The 25,400-nt window shown below is 41.5% G+C and overlaps 1 protein-coding gene across 4 annotated transcripts; it reads left to right on the top strand.

Moving 5' to 3' along the window:
• Positions 1 to 25,072, top strand: LOC310949300 (CUGBP Elav-like family member 2). 4 transcript variants are annotated; one of them, XM_083916702.1, is made up of 14 exons: positions 1 to 298; positions 7,573 to 7,775; positions 10,655 to 10,737; positions 12,380 to 12,428; positions 12,923 to 13,057; positions 13,965 to 14,044; positions 15,225 to 15,386; positions 16,694 to 16,757; positions 17,508 to 17,639; positions 18,227 to 18,349; positions 18,886 to 19,062; positions 19,214 to 19,357; positions 20,269 to 20,448; positions 21,367 to 25,072. In XM_083916702.1, the coding sequence occupies exons 1-13, from the start codon at positions 228 to 230 to the stop codon at positions 20,394 to 20,396; spliced, it is 1,551 nt and encodes a 516-aa protein (XP_083772828.1). In that variant the 5' UTR covers positions 1 to 227; the 3' UTR covers positions 20,397 to 20,448; positions 21,367 to 25,072. The 4 variants fall into 4 exon arrangements, with proteins under 4 accessions (XP_083772828.1, XP_083772827.1, XP_083772826.1 ...); XM_083916701.1 differs by having other exon boundaries at positions 19,211 to 19,357; XM_083916700.1 differs by having other exon boundaries at positions 17,505 to 17,639.
• Positions 25,073 to 25,400: the final 328 nt, after the last annotated feature.

The following is a 25,400-nucleotide window of genomic DNA, read 5'->3' as shown; positions in this document are numbered from 1 at the left end:
GGCTTTGCCTGAATTTATTTCAGTCGGGGAACGAGAGAGAAATCAGGAGGAAGGAATAAGGCGGATACCGGTGTCCTCGCCTTCTCCCATGCAGTTTTGAAGAAGACGCCCCCCTCCCTGCACCTGTTCTGCTTCGTCTTGTTGCCGTCTCGCAGGAGTTGAGCCTCTTGGCGAGAAGAGCGGACATCGCTTCTCTTCATTGTTAGATAGACGTTGTTGTTTTGAGCATGACTTCGGCGTACGACCTGGATTTCCACCCTCTCACCGAAAGTCGGTTAATGACTTCGAGCGACACAATGTAAGTAATCCAACTATCGTATTGTATTCCAGTGTCCCTGCTTTAGAAACGCAAACATTTGTGAGTGTTTTAACACAGTTCAGGGCGAGTTGGGGTGTTAGCTAACCGTTAGCTCAACTGCCGACTGGGATGCTAATGTTGCTAATCACACGAACAGTGACGGTACGCTTAACAGGAGTTGAAGTAGTTTGTCTTAACTTGGATAATAAGGGAAGTAACTTCAACAGAAGTCGATTAAGTAAATGTCACACCACTCATAATGAGCACACACCGACTATTGGCGCTAACGTTCACTGTTACTCTTCGTGACGGGGAGAAAACGCAGTTAGCTAGCAACGGCATCGATACCGAGCCCGCGACAATAGTCAAGTGACATGTGCTTCCGGAGATCACACGTTTCGGTATCAGTCCAGGAAAACGGCGTCCATTAGCCTTAAAAAAGAACAACCCGGGTGTTTGTGTTACTTTACTTTATGCAAACACAGCACCACCTCCTTGGTAAACCTAGTTGAACAAGTTTACGTGTGCTCGATTACGGTATGTGTTAAAACAACGGGTTAAAAGGAAGTGCGTTGAGTAAGAGTTACCGTGTTTAAGTTGGCCTGAACTTTGCTATTACTATAATTTGTTGCTTATTATTTCTTAGTTTTATTGGTTAAAGCTCAACAGCAGAAGTGAAGCGTGTTTTTAGGCAGTACACGGCACACATTAGCTCGGCTTTGCCTGGCAGTCCCTCCCTGCCTCTCCGAGTGCTATCGAGCTAGCCGCCATCGTTAGCTGCCCGCACCTCACTGGCTGTTGTTCCCCCCGTCCATGTTGAGTGTAGAGTGCTTCTTGCTCAACGGCAGAAAAACACGTGGTTTGCTACATTATTGAGCCCTTAATGGAAATCTTGTGACAGGGCATGTACACAAAGGAGAAGAGACATTCACATTCAGAGGTCCACATTATAAGTTTAGCTAATCCTGACAAATACAATCCCACAAAACCAGAACCTGCTCTTACAAGACTTTTACAATTTAAATGTTTACACTTTTAGGAGTGCTTATCTTTATTTTGCAGTAAAAAAACAGGCCTGGGTCTCTTTTGCGATTCTGTGATATTGTACTTAAAAGAAAGGACACGAGGAAACGTATTTTGTAACCGCATTTTATCAAATATTTAATTTAACTTGTAATCATCCACTTCTATATGTGGTTATTGCTGAAAGGTCAGTCCTGGATCCGAACTTTAAATCCTTTACTCCATTTAGTCCTACTGTGATGATAACTTAAACAGCCAATTAACAGGGAAAAATGGCGACCAACTACCAAACACGACTGAATTACAACGCATCAGATGTGAGGATTCACTGCTTTCCTTTGTATGATGCGACAGTAAATTGTTTTTACGTTTCTTAATGATGGTTGGACAAAAGAAGCTATTTTAAGGAATAACCTTTGGACTTAAGGAAATTGCAATCGATGCCTTTCATTAATTTATAACAGTTAAAACGATTCATTGAGAAAACTGCCAATTATTTGTTCATGCATTGATGGGTGTTTATAATGAATGGCTAGCTTTTTATAATATCACTTTTTTCACATGATATTCTCTGAATAATATCTCATGTTGGACTTGGAGAACGTGAGGTGGTGATTAGATCTTGCCCCAGCTGTATTTGATTGATTTATCGCCCTGATTGTTGACAGAGAGGTTGACTATGGGGACTTAAGTGTGATCCGTTGGCAACCAACACAGCCATAGTGCTATGTCAGTAAGCCAAACGTCACAGTGGCCCCTTTTGTTCTGTTTGGGGGGGCTGTTGGTCTGTGCAAACTGTACGATCTTGGCACAGGGTCTGAGGGCTGCCCGGTCCAGCTGTTCTGCTCACTGAGGGTGGCGGCGACGGTGTTGGGAGATTGCTATGCAGCCAGATGTTTAAGACCAAGAGTAGGATGGCTGGGCTCTGATCTGGCCTATCACCTGTTTCTCTGTTCCTGCTGCTAGCTTGGCTCTGCAATAATTACATGCCTGGGTGTCCTGGAGCTCCAAGCACAGCCTTGGAACGCTCATAATCACGTCCCCTATGTGGGGCGGCGTGATCGAAGGTTAGGCAAATTCCGCTGCAAAATTCGCAAACAGATATTGTGGGACAGGGTTACATAAGACCAGATGCACCCGCCATGTCCATGAAAGTGTCAGTACTGTGCGGCTGTTTACTTATTAACAAGGTCTACGCTAGAGGCATGTTAAATCAGCAACATAAGGGATGTGATGGATAGCAATTAGCATAATGTTTTAAAGATGGTGCACTGTTCATGCCAGCACAGTTGTAACCTTTTGTAAGTTGGTGTGTGCAGTCTGCCTAAACTCAAATTAAAAAGCACTTCTTGAGTAGACACGTTAAGAGTATCAGTATTGGATTGAAGGGATGTGACAGGAGAACCACTCTTTTTTGGATTGATGACTCTCGAGCAGGAAGCTTCTGTCAGAAACAATATAGTATAAATGTCTGCCATTTTGATTTGAGTGTCCTGATGACTGTGAATTTCATGCAATATGTACTGCCCTAAAAATATCAGCATTGGATTGAAAAAAGCACCATGTAGAATAAATTCTGCTTACAGTCCCACAATGCACTGTCAATCAACCTTACTATAATAAAAACTAATCTAAAAGTAATCAAATGTAATTGCTGCTTTTAGTAGGCTGTTTCTCTTCATTTGAGATACATTGGTAAGGCTGCTCCAGTAAGCTCCACCTGAAGCTTTAAATGTATGCTCCACCTGACACTACCATAGGTGTGAGCAGAGTTTATTTAGTTGGATGTGTGACTGTTTGTTCACACAGGCTTTGCTTCATCAACGTCATCCATAACCGCCAGGGATGCTTGGTGTGATTATGGAGCTAATGGGGCGGGTCTTGTCATCAGATGCTGGCCGTCTGTTAACATGCGGCCCATTCAGAAGCTGATTGAACTTGTCTGTCTTCATCAGGGGAAATGCAACAATGAAATCAGGCCATATTGAGCTGATTTGCGGTTATGCCAGGGGGAAAATAACTTAAGAACTTTCCGGCCTCCGGCTACATCCATCCATCCATCGTCATTTGTTCTTTCAAACCTGGGCCACAAGTCTGAGTGATTCTTCCTCGAGGGGCCAACGTCAAATGTTATGTAAATCCCACTGCTGTTTTCTGTGACCACTTTAAGTTGCAACCCCAAGCCTGTCGGTAGGATATTTTCATGCCAAGCTTGTGAAACCTTATTCAACCTGTCAAAAAATATTCTGCCTCTTTTTGTAGTAGTGGAGAAAATAGATGGAGCTAGAAGCGTCTTCATGACAGATGTCAAAGATATTACCGAGGCATTAGTGGCATTCTGTGTCTTGTTGAATCATGTTATGAGGTTTCCTGAAAGGAGAAGCAATTCATGATTTTTTTGTTAATGCAACACTAGCAAACCGCTGTTTTAGCCAACTGACTTTCCTTTTTTTTCATGAGCATTGTGTGTGTCCATGCGATCTTTGACACCAATAAAGCATGACAGTCGTGTGCTGCTGGATGCCAAAACAGCCAAAGGCAGAGGAGTTTGGATAGGACAAGACTCATTATGTGTAATGTTTCCCTAACTAAATACTTGTACAATCAATATTTTATTCAAGGCAACATTCTGATAGTTTAATTGAGCAATAGCCTTAATAAATGGCTAGTAATGATAAAAAATACAATTATAGCAAGGATTTTTAATATCTAAGTAACCGCAAGTATTGCTTTCTGTCAGCAGTGATGACGGAACAAAATCATGTGACATGTGTTGCTGCTGTGACGCCTGTTGGGTTACGGATGAGTAACGTCCAAAATCTTGTGCATTACCAGGAAGATTGGCCGGCTTTCTATTATGGGCACAGACAAGGTGTCGCTGGCATACTTGTGCGGTCAGAGCTCACCAACAGGACCGCCACATGGTCCAGATAAATCACCTGTTTTTATGGGTGGTGCAGCAGTAAGCATGCAACTGTCGTGGCCCTGGCTCTGAATTGCTCATCAGCTGCTGCAGGGCGTCTTGGAGTTCGATGAGCTGCCACATCGCAGGGCTGTTTGTGGAAGCTCAGCAAAACACTTCATCACAATGTCTGGCGATGTAGGGAGCAGGGATGGGCAGTATTGACAGAATCAATTATAGTATTTTTGAGTCAGAAGTACCTTTTTTATCAATGATTTGCTGATATTTCTCTTATGTTTGTTTGTGCTTTGTATAATATATAACCTGAAGTAGGGGAGAATGAAAATATCAGTGAGGTGAAGTGAATACGACGATCAAGCAGATGATCTTTGTTGTTTTTACTAGAACAGTCTAATATCTACCATAACTCAACTGTAATGCTAACTTATGTTAAAAACATGTAAAGGGTTAGTTATCCAAATAAAATAAATATTTTCTCACTAACACCCAGTGGCCTCAAGCTATGCATATAGCATTGGTTAGATTTCCTCAGGTTTTGTGATACAATGTCCTGTAAAAACCATTATATCTTTACTGAAACCAAGTCCTGGTTACCCTGACATCACTGAACCCATTGACCAGTTTTCATTGTCACTAATTCCTACTGAAGAAATAACTCCTGTGAAAGCTGTTGACAGTGTTGTTTAAGGTGTATACCAGCAGCTTTGTATTGGCTTAATGCCACTGCTGTATTGACATAACATTATGCAGCTTGACACTCTAGTTCCACTGACAGATACTACTTAATGTCAGCAGGTGTTACTCAAAACTGATACGCTTCTGGCAGATACTGATCCTAGTAGCAACCTGTCACCTTCTGCCATCTAAGCAAGCAGGGCTAGCCATAATTAATTAATAACCTCCTTTAAAAGAATGGCTCGACATTTTTTTGAAATGCAATTATTTACCTCCTTATTAGGAGTTAGGCTACTTCTTAGCTGAAACTTAAGAGGGGCTGGATTTTGTAGCTTTTTGACAGAGCTGTCCCCTGCAATCTATATACTAAGCTCCTGGCCACTCTTGTTAGCTTCATGTTTACCCTCCAGATATGAGAGTGCTTTCTGCAACGCATATTTCTCAACATGTCGAACTATTAATAAAGGTTAGCGCAGCATGGGCGCTTTTAACTTGAAATGCTTTCAAAGCATATACAGTTTCTAACTATCCTATCTGTTCTTGCTCCTTTCTTTTTGCTCCAGTTTTAACTCAAGCGGTCAATACAGCTTAGTGTGGCAGTGCTTATGGTCTGTGAACATGTCCACTTTACAATAGCCTTCCATGATGTAAAAGTACTGGGAGACAGACACATTTTTATTACATGAGTCATATAAATGTATGATATATAGACATTTTTGTAGTTATTTAATCATTTTTGTGTACAGTAAAGTGTATAGTAAAGAATGTATTATTGCAGTTACATTTCTCTGGTCGTTTAAGCTGTCGAGATTGCACAGCTTCCGGGGGCATGCCGGTTTAATGAATGTTAAAGAGACAAAGGGAGTTTATTTTGAGTATTCATGTTTTTGAAAGCTATGACACAAATCCAGTTTTTTTTTTTGTGAGGTTTGCCGTTTCTGCAGTGAGATTTTAGAGGCGCTGGAGAGCCACGGGCAAAACTGGATAAATGGTGTCACCCACCAGTGCCGTGGCCTTAGCAGACGTAGCCTGCGATGTATTCCAAAGCATCTCTCTGACTTGGCCCATTGTGCTGTAGAGGAACGGTGAATAGTGTTCTCCAGCATGGGCGAACAATATGTGATTGTTCACCCGCTGTGGTGAAGAAGCTGTAGGTTACTCTCTGTACCATCGCCAGAGTGCCTGAGGAAGAGATGAACCGCAAATCTCTGTCTGCTAATCAGGGATTCCTGTAGGTTTAGAGCTCTGCAGTGCTGTTTTCCTTTAGTTGTCGGAGGTGGTGGGAGGGTGGCACTCACCCCTTTTTGGTGGAGAGAGGCTTTTGTTTCACCAGAGCTGATTTTTACTGTTTATATGTCATCATTCGAATGTATTGACAGCCACTGGGGGGAAAAAATCATACTGAGGTGTGGAGTTGGATTCCAAGAACTGAAGTGTAATTTGTTAGCATGTCGTTTAGGTCCCTCAAGGAGTTTGGTGTTTCAGCAGAACGGCTGGGCTCAATTTGTAAGAGATGGATGGCTCGTGTCCAAAGGTCTGTGTGTGATATTATTTTTACATTAGTGTATTTTTTTGTTTGTCTCTTTTACAATGCTGACTTAAGAATCTTGGTTTGGTTTGTGCCAGATATCTTATTCTACACCTGTTGTTTCACATGTGGCCCTTCTTGATACTCCTCTGTGGTACTACATTGTGAATTGGGAGTGATGCTTTATGCTTAGCATGATTTATCTGCCTCACCCCCATGGATGGCTGTAGATCTGGACTCATTCCTGGTTTCCAGCACCTCTGCATGTCAGGAAATGTTTGTGATCTTGATTTTGTGTGTGCGTGAGAGAGAGACGAAGCTGCTGTAGTCGTAGGTACACTGGTGGATATTGATTATCTGTCCCTAAGGCTTGCCTCAAAGGAAAATGGCACGATTTTAGTATTTCACTCATCTCCATCATTGCTCTACTACCCCCGATAGTTACTCGATATGTTGTTGACTATGCAATTCAGAGTTGTTGCACCATCCATTATTGTAAACAATATTGTTTCAGTATCTACTTCAGTATACACATTAAATAGTCACAGTGCAAAGGATTTAATGCTCTATAAACACTGACTCCTTGATAATAAATTTGAAATATATAAAAACTATCAAATCGCATTAAGATTAGTTATGAAAGTCCACAGAAAAACGTATGCCCATCTAATGAATCCCAATTTAGCCTAATTTCAGTATGTTTTGGTGATTGGTTTCACATGTATTGTCACCCTACAGAGTGACAATGATAAGTCATGATCATTCTCTGAGCAGGCTGTTTAGCAAACAGTCTTGTTAAAATTTACAAATAGTTAATGCGAAGAGTTGCATCCGGTATTTGGAAGTATTTGGGTTTTAAAAGGATAATGTGGAATTTATTGATCTCACTTAAATAATGTAATTTGTTTATTGTATATTGCTTAAATCCCAAATACTGTTAGCTGCATAATGAGGCAAATATATTGGAAATCGTTCCGACAAGTTTGTGCAGGATTTTACAAACAAAGTGTTTGACAATAGGTTGCAACAACAATATCGTTTATGGATTGACAAAACTTGAACTTCACAAATAAATTTTGTCTAGACCCTAGTATACGAATAACAGATTTCTTTTCATTCTCTTAGCAACGGCAACGGCAACGGCAGCAAGATGAACGGGTCGCTGGAACAATTGGACCATCCAGACCCAGACTCCATCAAGATGTTTGTGGGACAGATCCCACGGTCCTGGACAGAAACGGAACTAAAAGAGCTTTTTGAGCCCTTCGGAGCTGTGCACCAGATCAACATCCTCCGTGATCGTACCCAGAATCCCCCTCAGAGCAAAGGTACAGTCGGGACGCAAATCTTTTTTAGTGATTGTTCTACTGTGCCACGGAGGTTGTTGAATGCTAGGCTCTTGACATTTAGAATGTTCTTGTTTGTTTAATAAAGTGTTAACTGATACGTTAATTTCATAATATTCAAAATATTGGTAACCTTCCAAAGAACAGAGAAGCTTGGAACTTTTTTTATATGGCCAACGTTGTCCTCTACCTGTATTTGCCTGGCTTTTAGTGGTCAAACACTATACACAAAACCCTGTTATTGCCACGTCATCTACCATCACATTTCAGCACAATCCCCTTAGGCAGAGCACAGCCTTGCTTGTCTGCACACGCAATGCAGCTGGTTTTGTGCGTACAGATGAGATGATTCAATAGCCTTTTCTTTCAGGGTTAAAAAGTAACACCTTTTTCCATAACCATGCATCATAGAAATATATATAATTTATTTTGTACTTTGGCTTAAAAGCAGCATTGTATGAAGGAAATGTTACTCAACTGCAACTTTCCATTAAGGCATCTATCGATGTTCTCACCTTAGAATGGTGCTCGAGTTGAGCGATTTAGTTTAGGTTCCAATTAGAGGAGACGGTGAAGTGGAAGCCTGCTGTCTGCAGAGAGCTGCAAAGTGCCAGTGGAAGTGCTCAGTCTCCCGTAACTAACTGCAGGTGAATAAAGTAAACGACAGTTTCCCTGATGTAACTGTCCTGGGTTTACAACATCACCCAAATTTCAATTCCCTTGATGGTTGGATGACTCACAATGGCTAAAGGCAATAATCCTTTCGGGGGTTTTATGTGATGGGAGGCTGTTTGATGCTGGACTTGGCGTCTAAATGGAGCCTCTTTTGGGCTACTAGTGGTTTCACAGCCCAGACACACCAAGCCGGACCATGCAGTCTGAAATTGTTTGACTGCCATTAAACAACTTTGGCAAACCTTTGGCCATAATATTTGAGGTATGCCAGAACCACTGGCATTATTCAACCCTTATAAGCTGCTGTTACGCTGATTGAGTCTGAATAATCGTTAGCGGAGACTGTCTGAGAGAGAGTGTTGCCCGACTGGCTGTTCATCCAAGTGAATCAGTGATTTTACCCATTAAGCGCATTCTATCCTTATTTATTGCCGTTACCCTTTTTGCTACTGCATGCTGCTACTTGGAGACGGACATCTTTGCCTTTCTGGCGGTTATACTCTCCCTCTGCCCCCCCCCCCCCCCCCCCCCCCCCCCCACACACACACACACACACACACACACACACACACACACACACACACACCCAGCATTTATTCAAACATCAGTCATTGTGCAGTAAATTATAACATGTTGTAACAGTTGTCTGTGCAAATAAATCAGATGCCATTTTAACTGATTAGCAATATAATTTGCTTAATCGTCATTGAATGTGCAAAAAGGAACCTCTGGAAGTAGTTCCCAGGGTTCCTCATTTAACGTGACTGAAAGAGCGTTTAGTGTGTCAAGGCCCTAATAGCCACAGATCATGTGACGGGACAGCACTTGATTCAAATGATCTTTTTCACAAAGATATATATACACATCTAATGTGACCAAATCATCCCAAGTGTGTTCAAAGGTATACTAGAAAATCTCTAGGGTGTGTAAATATACAGCCAACACTGTGCAGTTCATTGGAAGGCTGAAGAGTTCAAAGTCCCCCTTTTTTTAACAGAGCCCTCCCCTTTTCTATGTGGAGTGTCAGCTGTGATGGTCTATTGACATGTTAATGCTGTGTTAATGTATTCTAATAGATAATCTGGCCTGATCACAGCCGTCTTTGGCTCATTCAGCCTGTGAGAGGTGAATATGTTGCTGTAACCCAATAGTCCTACTCCTACTTGTAGAAGTAGAGGAAGCTTTATTCTACCTGATGATATCTGGGTTATGTTTATTTGTATGGTGCTTGCTTTAAATTGATTTGATTGGTTCGTTGAGCTTGTTCTTATCCCACTTCCATTTTTGTTGTTTACTTTGCCATAGATCTATTGAGAAGCCATCTCATTTACGTGTTTTTTAGGTCACGTCTACCGCAGGTCATGAAAAAATCATCTGATAACTATCACGCCTCTCTGGATGGTTTATTTAGCTCCAGTAAATTGGAGGCAGGGCCAAGCAGCAGAGAAAGAGAGAGCTCAGCTGGAGAGGAGCTCGATGCATATTAGAGTTCAACAGCCCTCCCCGCGGCCTGGGAGCTCCAGTAACAGCATAATACACACTATGTAGGTCAGAGACGCTGCAGTGCTCCACTTCCCCAGCCCAGTGAAACTGACAGGCTGGAACGCCACTGGCGGTCTGCTGGGACGGAAGGATGAGAGGCTTTTTTCCCCCTCCCCCGCTCTTCTTTTCTGCGTACCCTCCCCCATCTCTTCTCTCCTCCCATGATTCCTCTTCCTTCCTCTCACTCCTGCTCCCTCTTGTCTCTTTGTGCTGTTTTCATGCCCCCTCTATATATGTTTGTACGTGATTGGATTCCTATGTACCACGGCACCACTCTCTGATTTGATGTTTGTACTATGCCCTGACATGTCTGGGCTGTGTTGACCTGCCTCCTGACAGCTATCTAACCCTGTGGTCATCTCTATGGCCATGTCACACAACTGCCTTCAACTATCTCATTACTCCAGTGTCCTCTCTGCAAGCTCCTACATGAGCTGTGTACACCATCTAACAGTTGGTGCTAAGAATATCCTGTCACATGTTTCAAACATGTGATGTGCAGAGAACATACGCTCATCCGTTAGGCTTCTTTCCTTCTCTGCAGTTGTCGTGGTATTATGTTTACTCTCTGTCTGTGCTGTGTTTTTAATGCTGTTTTTGTCTCTTTTCCCCTCCCATTGTCTGTCCCTGTTTTCTCTCTGCAGGATGCTGTTTTGTAACTTTTTATACAAGAAAAGCTGCACTGGAGGCCCAGAATGCACTGCACAACATAAAGACTTTAAGTGGGGTGAGTAAGCACAGTATGGGCTGCTTTTAGCTGCTTGAGCCCCTCTACGTCCCTGGTGCAGGCCGTGAGCTGTGTGCTGGGCGATAATGAGCTCTCGGCTCACTGAACGTCTGTCTGGCCTGAAAAATATCTTGGCCCCCATTATACACCAACATCACACCCAGGACTACCCTGAATCTCAACACGCGGATTTGATAAGCCATCTAACCCTACATATATACGCACACACGCACACACGCACGCTGGTATCAGATAAAGTGTTCTTGACCAGGCAGCAGGTTATTCACTGAGGCACAGTACCCGATCGGCACAAAGTGGAACAAATTATTAATGCTTGTCTTCATGAATCATTTATGCACATCTACATTTTTATTTCCCAAAGTTGGAGACCTAAAAGGAGGCATGTTGAATACTTTTTAACAATGAAGCCTGGTGAGAGTGATTGGGGTCTCTTAATTCCTTACCCCATTTATCTTGAGATTAAAGCTCAGTCAACTGGAATAGGTGCTTGTTAAACCTCCACAAATGTGCCCCCCCTATCACCGCTCTAAATGACTCCCATCTAATCAGTTAAATTTATAAAAAGCAACTCCAGCCTTCGATTCAATCAATAGCACAGTCTATTGGAAATGGAGCCACTGTCAGTGAGGTTACAGGTAAATATTGCACAGAGCTGATAAATGAGTATAGCAGGCTGAGTATAGAGGCTCCGCACTCTTCACTGGAGGACTATCAATCAGCCAGACATTTCAAATAAAGTGGGGTCTAACAGCTCAGCTCTCGACTCCCAATCTCCGATCATACTGTTACTGGCATTGACTTCAGGTGACTGAGTTTGGTTTGCGTGACAGTGGAAAAGCTTGTTTCTGTTCCCGTTTTCTCTCCCTTCTGTGCCTCGCTCTCCTTGGTCAGTGACGCTAGCCAGTACCCATACTGAGCAGGCCATCTGTCTGGTTCTCTTTAGTGCTTGTCAAAAACAAACCCACCACTTTTCATAGGTACAACCTGCTCAAGCATCTCACGGCTTGATTTATTTCTTTTTATTCACTTCACATAGCAGGTAAAATGTGCTAAAAATATAGTCACTTGAAGTCCTGTGAGTCGCCTTGGACAAATGTGTTCATTAAATGGCGTGAAATGACAGATCCTACAGCACATTCTCACATAAATAACACAGCGTTAGAAAGAGTGTCATGGTCATAGATGTTAGGCTGACTCAAATAAGATTTTTCACATCTCAGATTTGCCACACCATGTTGTTTGTGATATAATATCTAAACAAAAACTTGCTGTAGAATTGAAAGTCATAGAGAACTGGCGTGCTTGTCAACCATCTCTGTAAAATTGTTCTAACGTAGATGACAGATGCTGACAGGAAGAATCGATAAGTTCAATCACAAGTCTACACTACAGCAAGAAGTGAAATTGGATACGAGAATTTGATCATGGACACTTCCTCCTGAGTATGGCGGTGGTGTTTTGAGTGAGAGAACAAAACAAGAGGCAGAGAGGAATGCTTGAAGATGAAGGGGATGGAGTGTCAAGATATGAGATTATGCGGAGAGATAACAAGGCCAAGCACCTGTATGGTTTATAATAGTGACAGGTGCAGTGTTAACCATTTCTCTAACTTTTTTCCCAGATGCATCATCCTATCCAGATGAAACCCGCTGACAGTGAGAAAACAAGTGGTAAGTGGATTCATGTGAAATGTAGGGTGACATCAGCCATAGGATGGGATGGATGAGGTTTTATAAGAAGGCGGGGGCTGGATTGTGATTCTGTTTAATGCCAAAATGAAGGCTGGAGAGGGACTTAGTTCAGGGAATGTGCAGCAATACACAATTTCTATATGGTGTCAGGGGTTAGGAGGATTAAGGGCTTTTTAAAGGCACCAAGGGGGAAGAGTAGAACCAGTACAGAGGATCTGGAGGAGAGCACAAATGGATGATGCAGTCCTCTGTCTTGAGAAGTAGACACTGAGGAAAACAAGGCTGCAAGTTGCAAAGATACTTGTACAAGAGAGGCACCTTGAGCGAGAAGCAGAACATGTGGCAGACTGGTAAAGGAGAGAGCTTGAAAAAGAGAAGTGCAAGATTTTACACCTGATGTAATAACCGCTTTCATTGCTTCATAATGGTTTTGAGTTTCTCTGAATAGTTTTTCTCTTTTCGTCCTTCTGCAGCGGTAGAAGACAGAAAACTCTTCATCGGAATGGTTGCAAAGAAATACGGCGAGAACGAAATCAGAATGATGTTCTCGTCTTTCGGACAGATTGAAGAGTGTCGAATTCTCCGGGGACCAGATGGTCAGAGCAGAGGTAGGTGTGCTTTCAGCGTAGGCAAAGTGCCTCAAAGTCGCCACCTTTAGAGTAGAAGAGTGCATATTCTCATCAAGTACTTACACGGGCCCCTCCCTACTTCTTCATTTCAACCCCCAAAATCTCTATATGCTATTCACCTCCGGTGGCATCCATTCCATCCCTGTAGTCTATCCTCCCGTCACTGTTACACTCAGCTTCCACCTCTCTAAAGCGAAGGGCCACTGCACTCGCTGTCCGACACAATGGCCCGTTTCCTTGGCAACCACTGGCTGCTAGTGTTCGTGGGCTCAGCTGGCAAGCGGCTCGGCTCAGCTCAGCTCCTCCTTTACCGCCTCCTTCATCACACTCTACAAAGGCTGAAATTAGCTTGTCGTTGCATCTCCTGCATAGCTCTCCACTGCATAAAGCCTCAGATAGCAGGCAGCACGAGGCTCTAATGATGCATACGATAAAAACCCAGTGACAGTTGGCCATTCATTTATTTCTTTTTAGAAATGGCACGCAATGTAAAATTTGAAATGGACCATAATAATACCCTTTGATGTTTGCAGATATTAGACATTTAGTAAATCAAAGCCTTTCAGTGTGTATTTCTGTGTGCATCTTATGTGTTTATAATCACATTGACTGTTTCACCATGACACCATGTAGTCAAGCCTCTTTGGGTGGCAATTTAATCCGTCAATCACTGTGCTCATGTGACACGTGTTACTGTTCTCCTTGTTGTGTTCTTTCTCTGTGTGCTAACCAGTGAGGGTGGTTCTGTGTGCTTGGGAGTTGCCATTCTCTGTACTGTAATGTGTTTTTTGGGGTTCATAACGAGTTGTCCAAACCTTTTTGTCTTGTTTTGTTTCTTCTTGTCCTTCCCTCCCTCCCCCCCTCTCCTATTGTTCCCCCCCTACAGGCTGTGCGTTTGTCACATTTGCTACCAGGGCAATGGCAGCGAATGCAATCAAAACCATGCATCACTCTCAGACTATGGAGGTACTGTACCCCTTAGCACCTATTTCTCATTTCCCCCCTTCCCCGCCCTCATTCATTCTGCTGCCCCCTTGTGTTGGATAGATGAAGAACCTGTCCAGGCAGATGGTGTCCATTCATCACAGAGCATGAGTCATTTCCAAAACCACTCTTGCTAATTACAAAATTACATTGTCATCTGCAAAATAATTGAATAAAACTTGAAACATTGCCTCTCACATAGCTGCTGAATCCCGAGCTAACAGGACACAATGAGAAATGCTGTCATTTCTCCTGTTGGGATGAACTAAATGCATCACATTCATTGATTCTGATAGTTTTTTAGAGCCTAGCCCTCACAGCCATAATAAATCTATATTTTGGACCACAGGGGAAAAGAGCCCACACCATCAAATATAGGTTAACAAAAAATTAACCCAGACTGGAGCTGCTACTCTATTAGATTTCTACAAAAACTGGGTCCATGTCATCTTGAAGCCAATAGTATGGAAGTGGAGCAGCAGTAATTTGACAGCTAGCAGGTCAGAGGCTCCCGAGTGAAGTAATAGACCAAGTCTAATTAGGAGCCAAACCAAACATAACGTTCCTCCTACCAGATTAAACGCAGGCCCCAGTGGTGCTGCCACCTATTTCCCAGCATATTATAACCTCCCCAATTCTCAGCTGCCATGGGAGGTGCGGCTGGTGGAGAAGCCATTTTCCCAGTCCAGTCTGGTCCCTGTCTGGCTATCAGCTCTCAGTACTTTAGCACCGCATGCCTCGTGTCCATGCGTCTGTCTGAACAGTATGGGACTGTCTGTTTGTGAGATTGTGTGTATTGTAATGCATTTTTCTTGTTAATGTCTGCTCATATATCCTCCTTTGAATGTCTGTTTTTCCAAGTGTTGTCTCCATCTTGTCTGTGAACTCAACTCAGCTCCTCAGAGTAATAAAACAATTCACTGTCTGCAGCATTGTCCTGTGCCCCTTTTTGAAATATGGCCTGATTCAGCTATGCATGGCAGATGTCCTCTGTGTTAGCTTCGATATGAATGCAACAGGCTTAAAAACTGTCTTGAGGCACAAATGAAACCTCCCTTTTGAAAAATTCCTTGCAAGGACTGTGTCCTTGAGTTGATGAGCAAACTGGATTCTTCAATGTGCTACTGAATCTGTAACGTCTCTAACCTCTTCACTGCTTTAGGGCTGTTCCTCACCTCTGGTGGCGAAGTTTGCCGACACACAGAGAGATAAGGAGCAGCGACGCCTGCAGCAGCAGCTAGTACAGCAGATTCAGCAGCTGAACAGCGCCTCCACCTGGGGAAACCTGGCCGGCTTGGGGACCCTCACACCGCAGTACCTGGCAGTAAGTGTTGCTCAAACACGCAACCCCACAGAGCTGCACTGTTACTCATGTATTATCTTATTGCGCAGTTTTAGTAAAAAATATATTAATAATTTAGCAATATGTTTACCATATGGGCCACTTGACTTGCATAGTGCAAGTAGGTGTTTCTTAACCTTCATTTTTGTGGGTGTAGTTTGTGGTGGTGGGAGTTGTTCAGGTTCATGTTTGAAGAGACCACAGTCTTAACAAACACTGAAAAATGTTTTTTTTCTCAGTGATTTGTTTTACAGAATAATATTGCCAGGTGATCCCGTTTGTTAAACAGTGACTGTTCTGGAGGGAAATGCAGAAACCATTGTGTCTACAATATAAACATCCTCACATGCCTCAAACCTGCGCAAAAATGGTTGAAAATGTTGTTGAGATTGGCTTATCATAGGGCTTATACATATAAATCATGTGACGGTGCAGATTGCAAATATATAAAAGCTTTACAGATTAAACTGATCATCTTTGGCTCAGAATAGGAATATCTTGTTTCACTCGTGACGTGCATGTGCTTACTCTGATTCAGCTGCAAAGAGCTTGTGACTTAAAGATGGTCATAACATTAACAGCTGAGCTGTTCGTGTGTCTAGCAAGCTGGAGATTTAACACTATTGCATGCGCATTCAGTGTTGACATGCTAAAACGTATTGAACAGACTGAGCTGCCATTTCTTCTATCCAAATATTGCATACATTTTGATTTAAGGGAAATAAAAGGATCTTTGGGCATTAAAAGTAAACATGACATCCGACATCTGTTTGTGACAGTTACTGTACGGCCAAGCTTGATTTTCATGTAGCCTAGGAAGACAAAGACGGATTGTAATCAGATTTTGTGTTAATTACTGGCAAAAACAAACAAAAAAAATAATGTTGTTCTGATTTTAGTGTCGTTTTTTTTTCCTTTACATTATTTCTATTTATGTTCTTATTCCATTCCCGTATTCAAAATAAAAAACAAACAAACAAAGGTGCCTTTAATCACATCTGGATACGCAATACTGGGAAGTGACGAGCATAAATTCAGCCGATATTGAGCTCAAATACATTAACACACTAAGCATCACACATTAATAGATGAGTTTATGAAAGCCAAGATTACAACGTCTAATCTTTGTCCTCGCATTAACTGCATAATGGCTTCACTTGAAGTGTCAGTCTTCTGAAATTCAACAAAACGAGCAACTGCGATCATATGGTTGATGAATTAAGATCTAACTGTGTCCCTGGACTATTTCATTCTTGAATTAAGTCTTTTTTCTTCTTTTTTGTCAACAGTTACTCCAGCAGGCCACATCTACCAGTAACCAAGGCAGTTTCAATAATATGCAGAGGCTAGGAGGTGAGTTCACGCTCTCAGATGTCAAAACTACTGTTCTTATGTCATCCTCTATAAATGAAAAAGCCAACACTCGGTGTCACCTACCTTGTGAGTCAGTGCCTGATGCCACATGGTTTTAACTGCCATAAATCACAGTTTCTTCCGTGATGGCTGCCTCACTTTTATCATTGGGACAAAACTCAAAATAATCCAGATGGGGCAGAAGTATTTTTCTTCTTTTTTCAGTTAGTCCACTTGCAGTCGCCATGTTTTTCAGGGCATCTGCCTGTTCCACCAGTCGAGCGTAGAGACTGACCTCTGGGAGCAGACTATACAATGGGCTACATCGCCCTAATGCAGCAACTCTGTACAAGTTTGATAGGAGGAGCATCTGTAATTTTGACAGTGAAAATCATACCGTCAGAATTTCTGAATACACTGGTATACCGTTATACCTGGTTACTGCCCAAGCCTGTTTTAAGGATGGGTTAGATGATAACTCGACCAACGTGGGTGAATGGAAAGCAGCAAGTGTGATTACAAGAATGCCATGTTGAATCCAGGCAGGGTAAAATAGATCAGGCTGAGAGAATAAATGTGTTTAAGTGATCTCAAAATCACGTCCCATCTTAAACCGTCTTCTCTGTGTATGCATTCTGGCAAAGTTGGTTCCCTCGAAGAAAAACTTTGAAAAGACATTTGTCTGAGAGAACTGTAGCATAACTATGGATGTCTTTAATAATCACCTCTGTGTCCTTGTTCTTGCAGCAGGTGTGAACCCCCTTCAGCTGCAGAACTTGGCCACATTAGCTGCTGCTGCGGCTGCAGCTCAGAGTTCTGGCAGCCCAAACTCCACCAGCGCCCTGTCTGCAAACAATGCCCTGGGAGCCCTGGGCAGTCCAGGTAATTCAACACTAACATGAGATGGATGGATGGCAAACCTTATGGTTATTTTAGTTCAGTTGAAGTTCTTGTTTATAAAGGTTTTGCTTGCTGAGTTTTTGACCTTGTTTACTGTATTCCCCTGTGTCTCTTATCTTTGTCTATCTTCACACACGTAACATATACAGTTTAAATAAAAATCCCTTACCTACTGAGATGAGCGTTCTTGTTAACAGTTAGCCCTCCTGCTTCTGTGATAGTATCAACCAACTGTTGCTATTTGCCTAACGGCCCTCAGCCATTCCTCTTTTATTTTATGGGAGTTAATCAGCCACATATAAAATTTTATGAGAGCTCCCATTTCCCTTTAATCTGTGTAAATATACATTGGCTCCATCTGTCTGAGTTTAGCATATTGCCACTGCGGTAATGACCTCTCCTCGTTAAGAGACAGATTTTTAACTGCCCCCTCCCCCCTCTCACTGCTGTGTCATCCTCTCATAACTGTTAAAATTTGTGGCAAAGATGCCAGGCATTTAGAGTGATATGAGGTCTTTTGAACATAAGCTAGTCGCCCTGTGGTAACCCGTGTGTGTGTCTTTCAACAGTTGGTTCCACAGCGTCCAGCGCAGGTGCTGCCATGAACACCTTGGCATCTCTAGGCACCCTGCAGGGTCTCACTGGGTCTTCGATGGGCCTCAACCTCAACGCTCTCTCCAACAGCGTCAGTGGTAAGAATGTCCTGTTTTTATAGATTGACAAAAGCTTAAAGAATCTGCTCACTTACAGCTGCACGCTAACATCGATGCTGCATTAACAAAGACTTTAAAAGCTCACTTTTTTGGAGTGTTGGTGTGCTGGACTCAAAAGCTCATGTTGCTCTGTTACTGCTGCATTTTATACATACACTCCTATACTTAAATGCATTATATATCCTTGCAGTGCTGTTTAACTGTACTCTATGCAACCTCAGTAACAAACACAGTTGAAGTAACACCTCTTGGTAGGTTTTAAATAGAATTGTTTATTATCAGTTTGTCAAGGTATTATATGTGGCAGAACTGTTCGACTGGACTGCATTTGACTGCATAGGTGTACCTAATAAAGTGGCCAGGGAGTGTAGCTTGACAAGCAAAAGGCCGGTTGTTTGTAAAAGCTTGTATTTCTGCCCCCTGGTGGCCAAAAACGTTTAACTATTCACAGTAATTGCCTGCAAGTTGCAAACGGTGCTGAGTATCCAGCCCATTCTTTTGTTTCTGCTTTACAGGTATGGGGGGCATGAATGGAGGCCTGGGAGCCTCTATGGCCAACGGGTCAGCAGCCAGTTCCATGGACGCTCTCACCCAGGCCTACTCAGGGATGCAGCAGTACACCGCCTCCGCCCTGCCCTCCCTCTACGGCCAGTCTCTCCTGCAGCAGAGCATTGCTGGAGGTCAGAAGGAAGGTGAGCATGATCACTATTGTTTCAGCCTGTTTTCACATGTTTATTAACGTTTGTTTTCTAAATAAGATTAACTTCACGATGAATTAATGAATTGTGTGCATCTTAATAAGAATCTAACTTGAGTGTCTGATTGTCTTACCAAATGGAGTAGGGCCAGAGGGTGCCAACTTGTTCATCTACCACCTGCCCCAGGAGTTTGGCGACCAGGATCTTCTGCAGATGTTTATGCCTTTTGGAAATGTGGTTTCTGCCAAAGTCTTCATTGACAAGCAGACCAATCTGAGCAAGTGCTTTGGTAAGTGTGATGGCACCACTGGTCTCTGAAGCTCTCTTTTTTTTATATAATTGATGTAACTTCTACGTTGAGTGGTGGATATTAGGTTGTCATAGTGCAACCTGGCCTCTTATTGTAACAGAGCCGGATCAATATTGATCCTCGGCTGTCAAGTTGTGTGTTCAGTAGTTCAAACATTTAACATATTTCAGTTCTTCTCGTTAATCATGCTCATTTTGAGGCATTGAACTTCCTTTTAACCTTTCAATGCAGCTTTAATTAAGATAAGATTTTCCTTTATTAGTCCAACAGTGGGGGGGGGGGAACTGTGGCAGAAAACAGTCCATCATTTAATATTGTTTGTAAAAACATGTTTTTTGACAGAAATATTTTCAATTTTAAGTTTATTGGTTATATTTGTTTTGTTTAAACAACTAGAGATTTAAGGATTTTATCACTCTTTAAACTTCCAATGTTTTTGAATGTAATTAAAAATTACAGCAATATTACTACTTTGGTAGTTTTTATGTGAACAAATAAGCTGCTGGTCCTTGCATTAAAGAAATTGTAACCAGTAAAAGGTTTTATTTTACTTGATTGAGCCATCAATTTATTGATATACGTATGTATTTGATAATGTTTCATTATACTGTCATATGTATCTCGCCCCAGTCTTATGTATTCATTGCAATGGCTCTCTGTTTTCCAGAGAACATCAAATAAATCTGACTTTAAGACCAAAAATATCCAATAAAAAAACTTCCTTAACTTCAGTCTGGATCTGTAGTTTGAGAAGAGACTGAAAGCATTTGACTGACAGTAGTTGGGTTGATGGCATTTTATAAGTATGTGAAGGGGGCGTGTTAAAGTTCAGGGTGTTTAAATTACTCTTTCAATGTGTGTTAAAGTGTCCTCCACCTTGTTGTTTTCAGGGTTCGTCAGCTATGACAATCCTGTGTCTGCACAAGCTGCCATCCAGGCCATGAATGGTTTCCAGATCGGAATGAAGAGGCTGAAGGTTCAGCTGAAGCGCTCCAAGAACGACAGCAAACCCTACTGATCCTAGCCCCGGGGCCTCCCCCCTCCCCAGCTCTAATGCTAGCACTGCTAGGGTAAGTTCACCCTCCAGCCAAGGTCACCGCAGCAGAGACTCAGTGGGGCAGGGGGGAAAGCCCACCACAGGAGGGAGACTCACTCTCTTCCTAAAAAATGGTTGCAATGATCTTTCCACATTTTACTGTATTTCATTCCTGCGGTTTTATCATGTAATTTGGGTCGGATTAAATATTTTAATGTATACGATTATTTATGACGTTCACTGGAGTCGGTGTTCGCTGGAGGTATTTTGTGTCACTGTAATTAGTGGAGAGCATCAGGTGTGTTTCCATGCCATTTCATTGCCTTCAGGTCAAGCTAGATGGGTTGACTAAGGATCAGTTGTTGTGTTGAAGGGCTGAAGCCAGGCCACGTAGACCCCGAGTCCAGAGCTTCAACCTGTGTTTGGCTTTCTCCATGTAGCCTGTGTCATTTGTTTGTCATTCTTAATGTGAGATCCCCTGCATTCTCCTTCATCTTTGCTCCCCACCCACCCCCATCTTTCCCTTTTCTGTCTCCCACTCCTTCTCTCTCATGATCTAAGCCATGTTGAGCTAGGCTACCTCTCTCTTTTCTCTATTAACAACCTCTTCCAGTCATTCCATCCATCCTCCAAGTCTCCCGCAAGGGGGACTGGCTCTAGATGGATCTCTTTGGGTGCCAAGTATACCGTTTGTGCATGTTGGAGTCTCTGCCATATGTCCTGGTGGTGTCACTTCCTTAAATCTGTGTATTGTTGTTTTGTGTGAGAGGGGGGGGGGGGTTGTTTACCGCACTGTCCGTATTGTATGTGGTGATTGGCATTGTTTTTGTTGTTTTTTGTGCCTCATGGTTAAACGATTCTTGTGCTGTGCCCCTAACTTTCTCTTCTCTCCTCTTTGTCTTCTCTCTCTCTCTCTCTCTCTCTTCCTTTCGTGTTTTTGTTCCTTTTTTAGAACAAATCTCCATGCCTGTTTGCTCATCATTAGCCTAGCATGTCTTCATGATGTTGAAAGCCAAGCCAAACTCCTGGCCTCATCATCCCACCATTGTCTGTGATGTCTCTCTAAGCTCGCCTGACCAATACCTGGCCACCCACTGACCCTTGACCTTAGCTCAACCTGATTTTTCTGCATGTATATTCATTTAGTTTTGTTTTTTCTGTATAGAAATGTGACAGGTGGGAGAGAGGTCAAGCAAATCAATGTGAAAACTTACCTGCGTTGAATTCATTTAAGAGACCTTTTTTGTTTTTGCTAATTTTTTTCCCCTTTTTTGCGCGAATGTTTTAAAAACCTGTGGGATTTCTTATTTTTAATTTAGCTTTTTTTTTTTTACTATTCTGTTTCTTTCTTTTTACCTCTCTCAGTAAAGTTCACTTGAAAGTTGAATACAGGGATTGGCACACAGCTGTGCTATTTGGTGCCATTAGCAATATGTTGGCTTCTTTAAAAAATGCTACAGACCACTTTCCAACCCTTTTGAAAGTCTGACCAGTAAAACCCCTCTCAGTGCTCTGTAATGATCCCTACATTTTGCGGGCAGTGTGAAGATTTACACCAAGGCTATTTAAAATATATTTTCTTTTCATTTACAAAAATATCCAGTGTATTTACCTTTTTTTGAACTATTGATGGCACAATAAAAGGTACATTTGCTCTGTTTAGAGAAATGACTACCTACATGAGTCAACTTTTTTAGAACTGATTCACAAATAGACAATCTGTGGTTTAAATGCACACTTAGATTACCTATATTTTATACCATTGAATCTATAGAAGTTTAACTAACAGAACCCAGGCAAAACTTTGGGTTTTTTGTAGATTATGTTGTAATGTCATCTGTGTCGGGGGGGTCTTCAGTGTATTACATTTTTAAAGAGGACTAAAAATCAGTTTGATTAGCGTGACCATTTGAGGATCATTTCTAGTAAATTAAAAACATTTTAAGTCAAAAAAAAAATCCTCTGCATTAATTATAATTTCAACTACTAGGAAAATAGAACTTTTTTCAAAATGGTCACAGTATGTGGACTTCATTTTCTTTTTTCTTCCTGCGTTAAAGAAAAATTTAGATTTCAACTTCCACGGTACGTCTTGTTGACTTTCTGTGAATTTGTCATTAATAATTTAATTAATGGATGTTTCACTTTGGTTCAGTTTAGATGCTTCACGTTGAAAGATGATTTACAATGTCTGTTAATCATACAGATGCCAGACAATGTCTTTTTGTTTAAATTTGTTGTTAAAGTGCCCATGTGTCAAACTCGGTGTTTTTGAATTCACACATTTTTTCCTGTAATATTACTTAGTTTTCTTTGCGCACACACACACACACACATGCACACACCGTGACACACAAAACACTTTCTGTGGTTGCAAATGTGGGAGCCCCTGAAGAAGAGATCACTTGGACACAACACATGACCTATGGGTCTCTGCACATTTTATAGATACACACTCTTGCTTTTTCATTTTAGTTTTTTTGCTGATTGTTCTTTTAAGTGACTTCCAGTATCATGTTTCAGTCGTACACGATGCACAGCACATTAATACTACTAAATCCACCACAAATAGTGTTGGTTTACAAATACATTCCATTTTTTCAGCACGAAGTTTACACTTTTTTTCTTTTCTTTTTTTAAACACCGGGGTGGTATTTTGTCTGTTGTACTACAAGTTGTTAAGGCAACCCTGGTAAAACAACAACCACTTCACCCCCAAAGAAGGGTTCCCTAAAACCGCGTCCCTGACGGCGCTAAAGAGTTGTCAACTCAGGGGCTTTTTTTGTGTGTGAAACTAGACACTCACACAGGATTATGACACAAAATGCACAAATATCACCATTTGACCTTTTTGGTTTGGATTTTTTTCCTTTCTCAAAATACATAAATATTCCAAAAAACATATAAAGAGGTACCAAATTTGAAACAGTGCTCGAGGAAAGTGTTGTAGTTTTTGTAAGGAAACGTTAAGCACAATTGTGGGAGCTAATCACTTTTGCAGAATGTTGTGTGTGTGTGTGATTATAATCCCCAAATTTTCAAGGTACCACTGATTTCACTTTTTAATATGGGCATGTGCTTTTTACGGTGTGTTTTTTCTATCCAAATGCAATACAATATTCAAAGTGCCATATATACGTCTAGAAACTGCCTACACATCCTTATCAGGCCTTGGTTTAGAGATTGCTGCAGTTCGCCTTTTTTGTCTATTTATGCCAGTGTCATGAAAGCTCTTATCACCTGCTCATGCCCCCCTTCTATTCCCACCACTCTGTGTTGAGTTATTGGTAAATGTGTATTGTGATGTACTCAATTTGAACAGTTGGTTTAAAAAAAAAATTGTAGATAAACAATAAACTTCCCTATACATTTGAAGGTTAAACCTCTTTCTTAGTGAGTGTGAACATGTGTACCGTAACACTTTGCGATAAACGCGTTTGGTGACCAGATGTGTCGGGGTATTTGTTTAGAAATAAAGTTAAAAAAAGAAGCTAAAACAAAAAAGAAAAAAAGATCACTTGTTTACCATGATAATAAGATCTTTAAATGATAAAAATGTGTCAGACACTGAAATGAATGCAGATCTATGGTTGGTATGCAGTGTATGGTGAAGTGTTACTGTGAATGAGTAAAAAAATAAAATTAAAAAAAAGCACAATGTACAGTCCACAGCGGTCCTAACAGGAACTTGACTCACTTCAGGGGCTTCCATCACAAATCCCATTCAAGCTCTAACAATCACTTTCTTTCTTGTGTTTTTTTGTTTTTTTTCTTTCATATTCTTAAGTGCTATTTTTTGACAAGTGTGGTAGCTTTGCATCTCTATAGATATTGTCTTGATCCAAAAAGAAAATAGGGAGAAAAAAAAATCTTTTCCTGTGTTATTTTCTTGTCTGATAATCGGTAGGACGTTGTTCATGTTCCACCAATAATTTAATAGATGTTTTATCTTGTCTTGATGAAAGCCAAAGTGGGTGCATCTTGATGTGATCTGTATTATACATACAGTAGTTTTTTTTTTTCTCTGTTCAGTCGATTATACATTTTTTGAAACTGGGTGGGATTTGAAAAAGGAAAAAAAAAAAAAAAAAAGACATGCACAGGCTTTCCAATTTCTACAACTGGTTGTTCATATGTATTTTGTACCAGTGAAGCTTTTTATATTGGAAATTAAAGAAAAAAAATCTATATTGGAAAAAAAAAAATTGTCTGGCCTCTCAATGTGGCCTCGCCTTGACCCGGTCTTGAGTTTGGCCTCTTGGTGGTGTCAAGCAATTTTTTTTTTGGTTTTTGTTTTTTGTCTCTAAAAGATGCCTGATTTTGATTTTACTTGGATCTCTATGTTCCTCACTTGGTTAATCAGTTTCGGGGAGGGGGGTTGGGATCCTCTAAATCGTGGTAAGTTTCATGTTAGTATTTGTGCTGTCCACATAGTTTAATGGTCATCCGGATTTGGACAACTTGTGTGGATAATTGTCTTAGTTTAAGAGTTAAGTATCTGTTTAGTTTGAGCCTTGCTTTTTACCTGTGTAGAGTTTTCTGTTTTTTCCTATAGCGGAGTGTGTAGCTCAAAGACTCTGTGTTCTTTTTTGGTCAATGTTTGTTCATGTGTGGTGTGTTTCTTTGCCTCTGTCTCCAAATTAAACCATTTCCCCTAATATGGACTGTGTGTCTTTGTGTGTTGTGCTTGTCCAGTGTTGTAAAGACATTTTACAAACACCCCTCCCCTCCCCCAGTGTGTCATGTCTTCGCTAACTTGTTTCTCTTCGTTGTGCTTCTCTTTGCTTATTTCTGAGCGGTAACAGAAGAAGGAAAGCAGATTTATGTAAATCTAAAAATTATCCTTCCGCTGTCTGATGGAGGGGGGGGGGTTATAGGTTACAGCTAATTTTGGTCTCTTACACAACAGAAGATTAACGCTTCAAAATGGTTGTCAGCTGTCTGATTATCATTTTCATAATTGCTGATTTTTCAGTACTTTGCAGG

This window comes from Echiichthys vipera (genome assembly GCF_963691815.1).
Source record: "Echiichthys vipera genome assembly, chromosome: 7".
NCBI classification, from domain to species: Eukaryota; Metazoa; Chordata; class Actinopteri; order Perciformes; family Trachinidae; genus Echiichthys; species Echiichthys vipera.
Note: the sequence above shows the minus strand (reverse complement) of the source record. Positions and strands in the feature narration are given on the sequence as shown.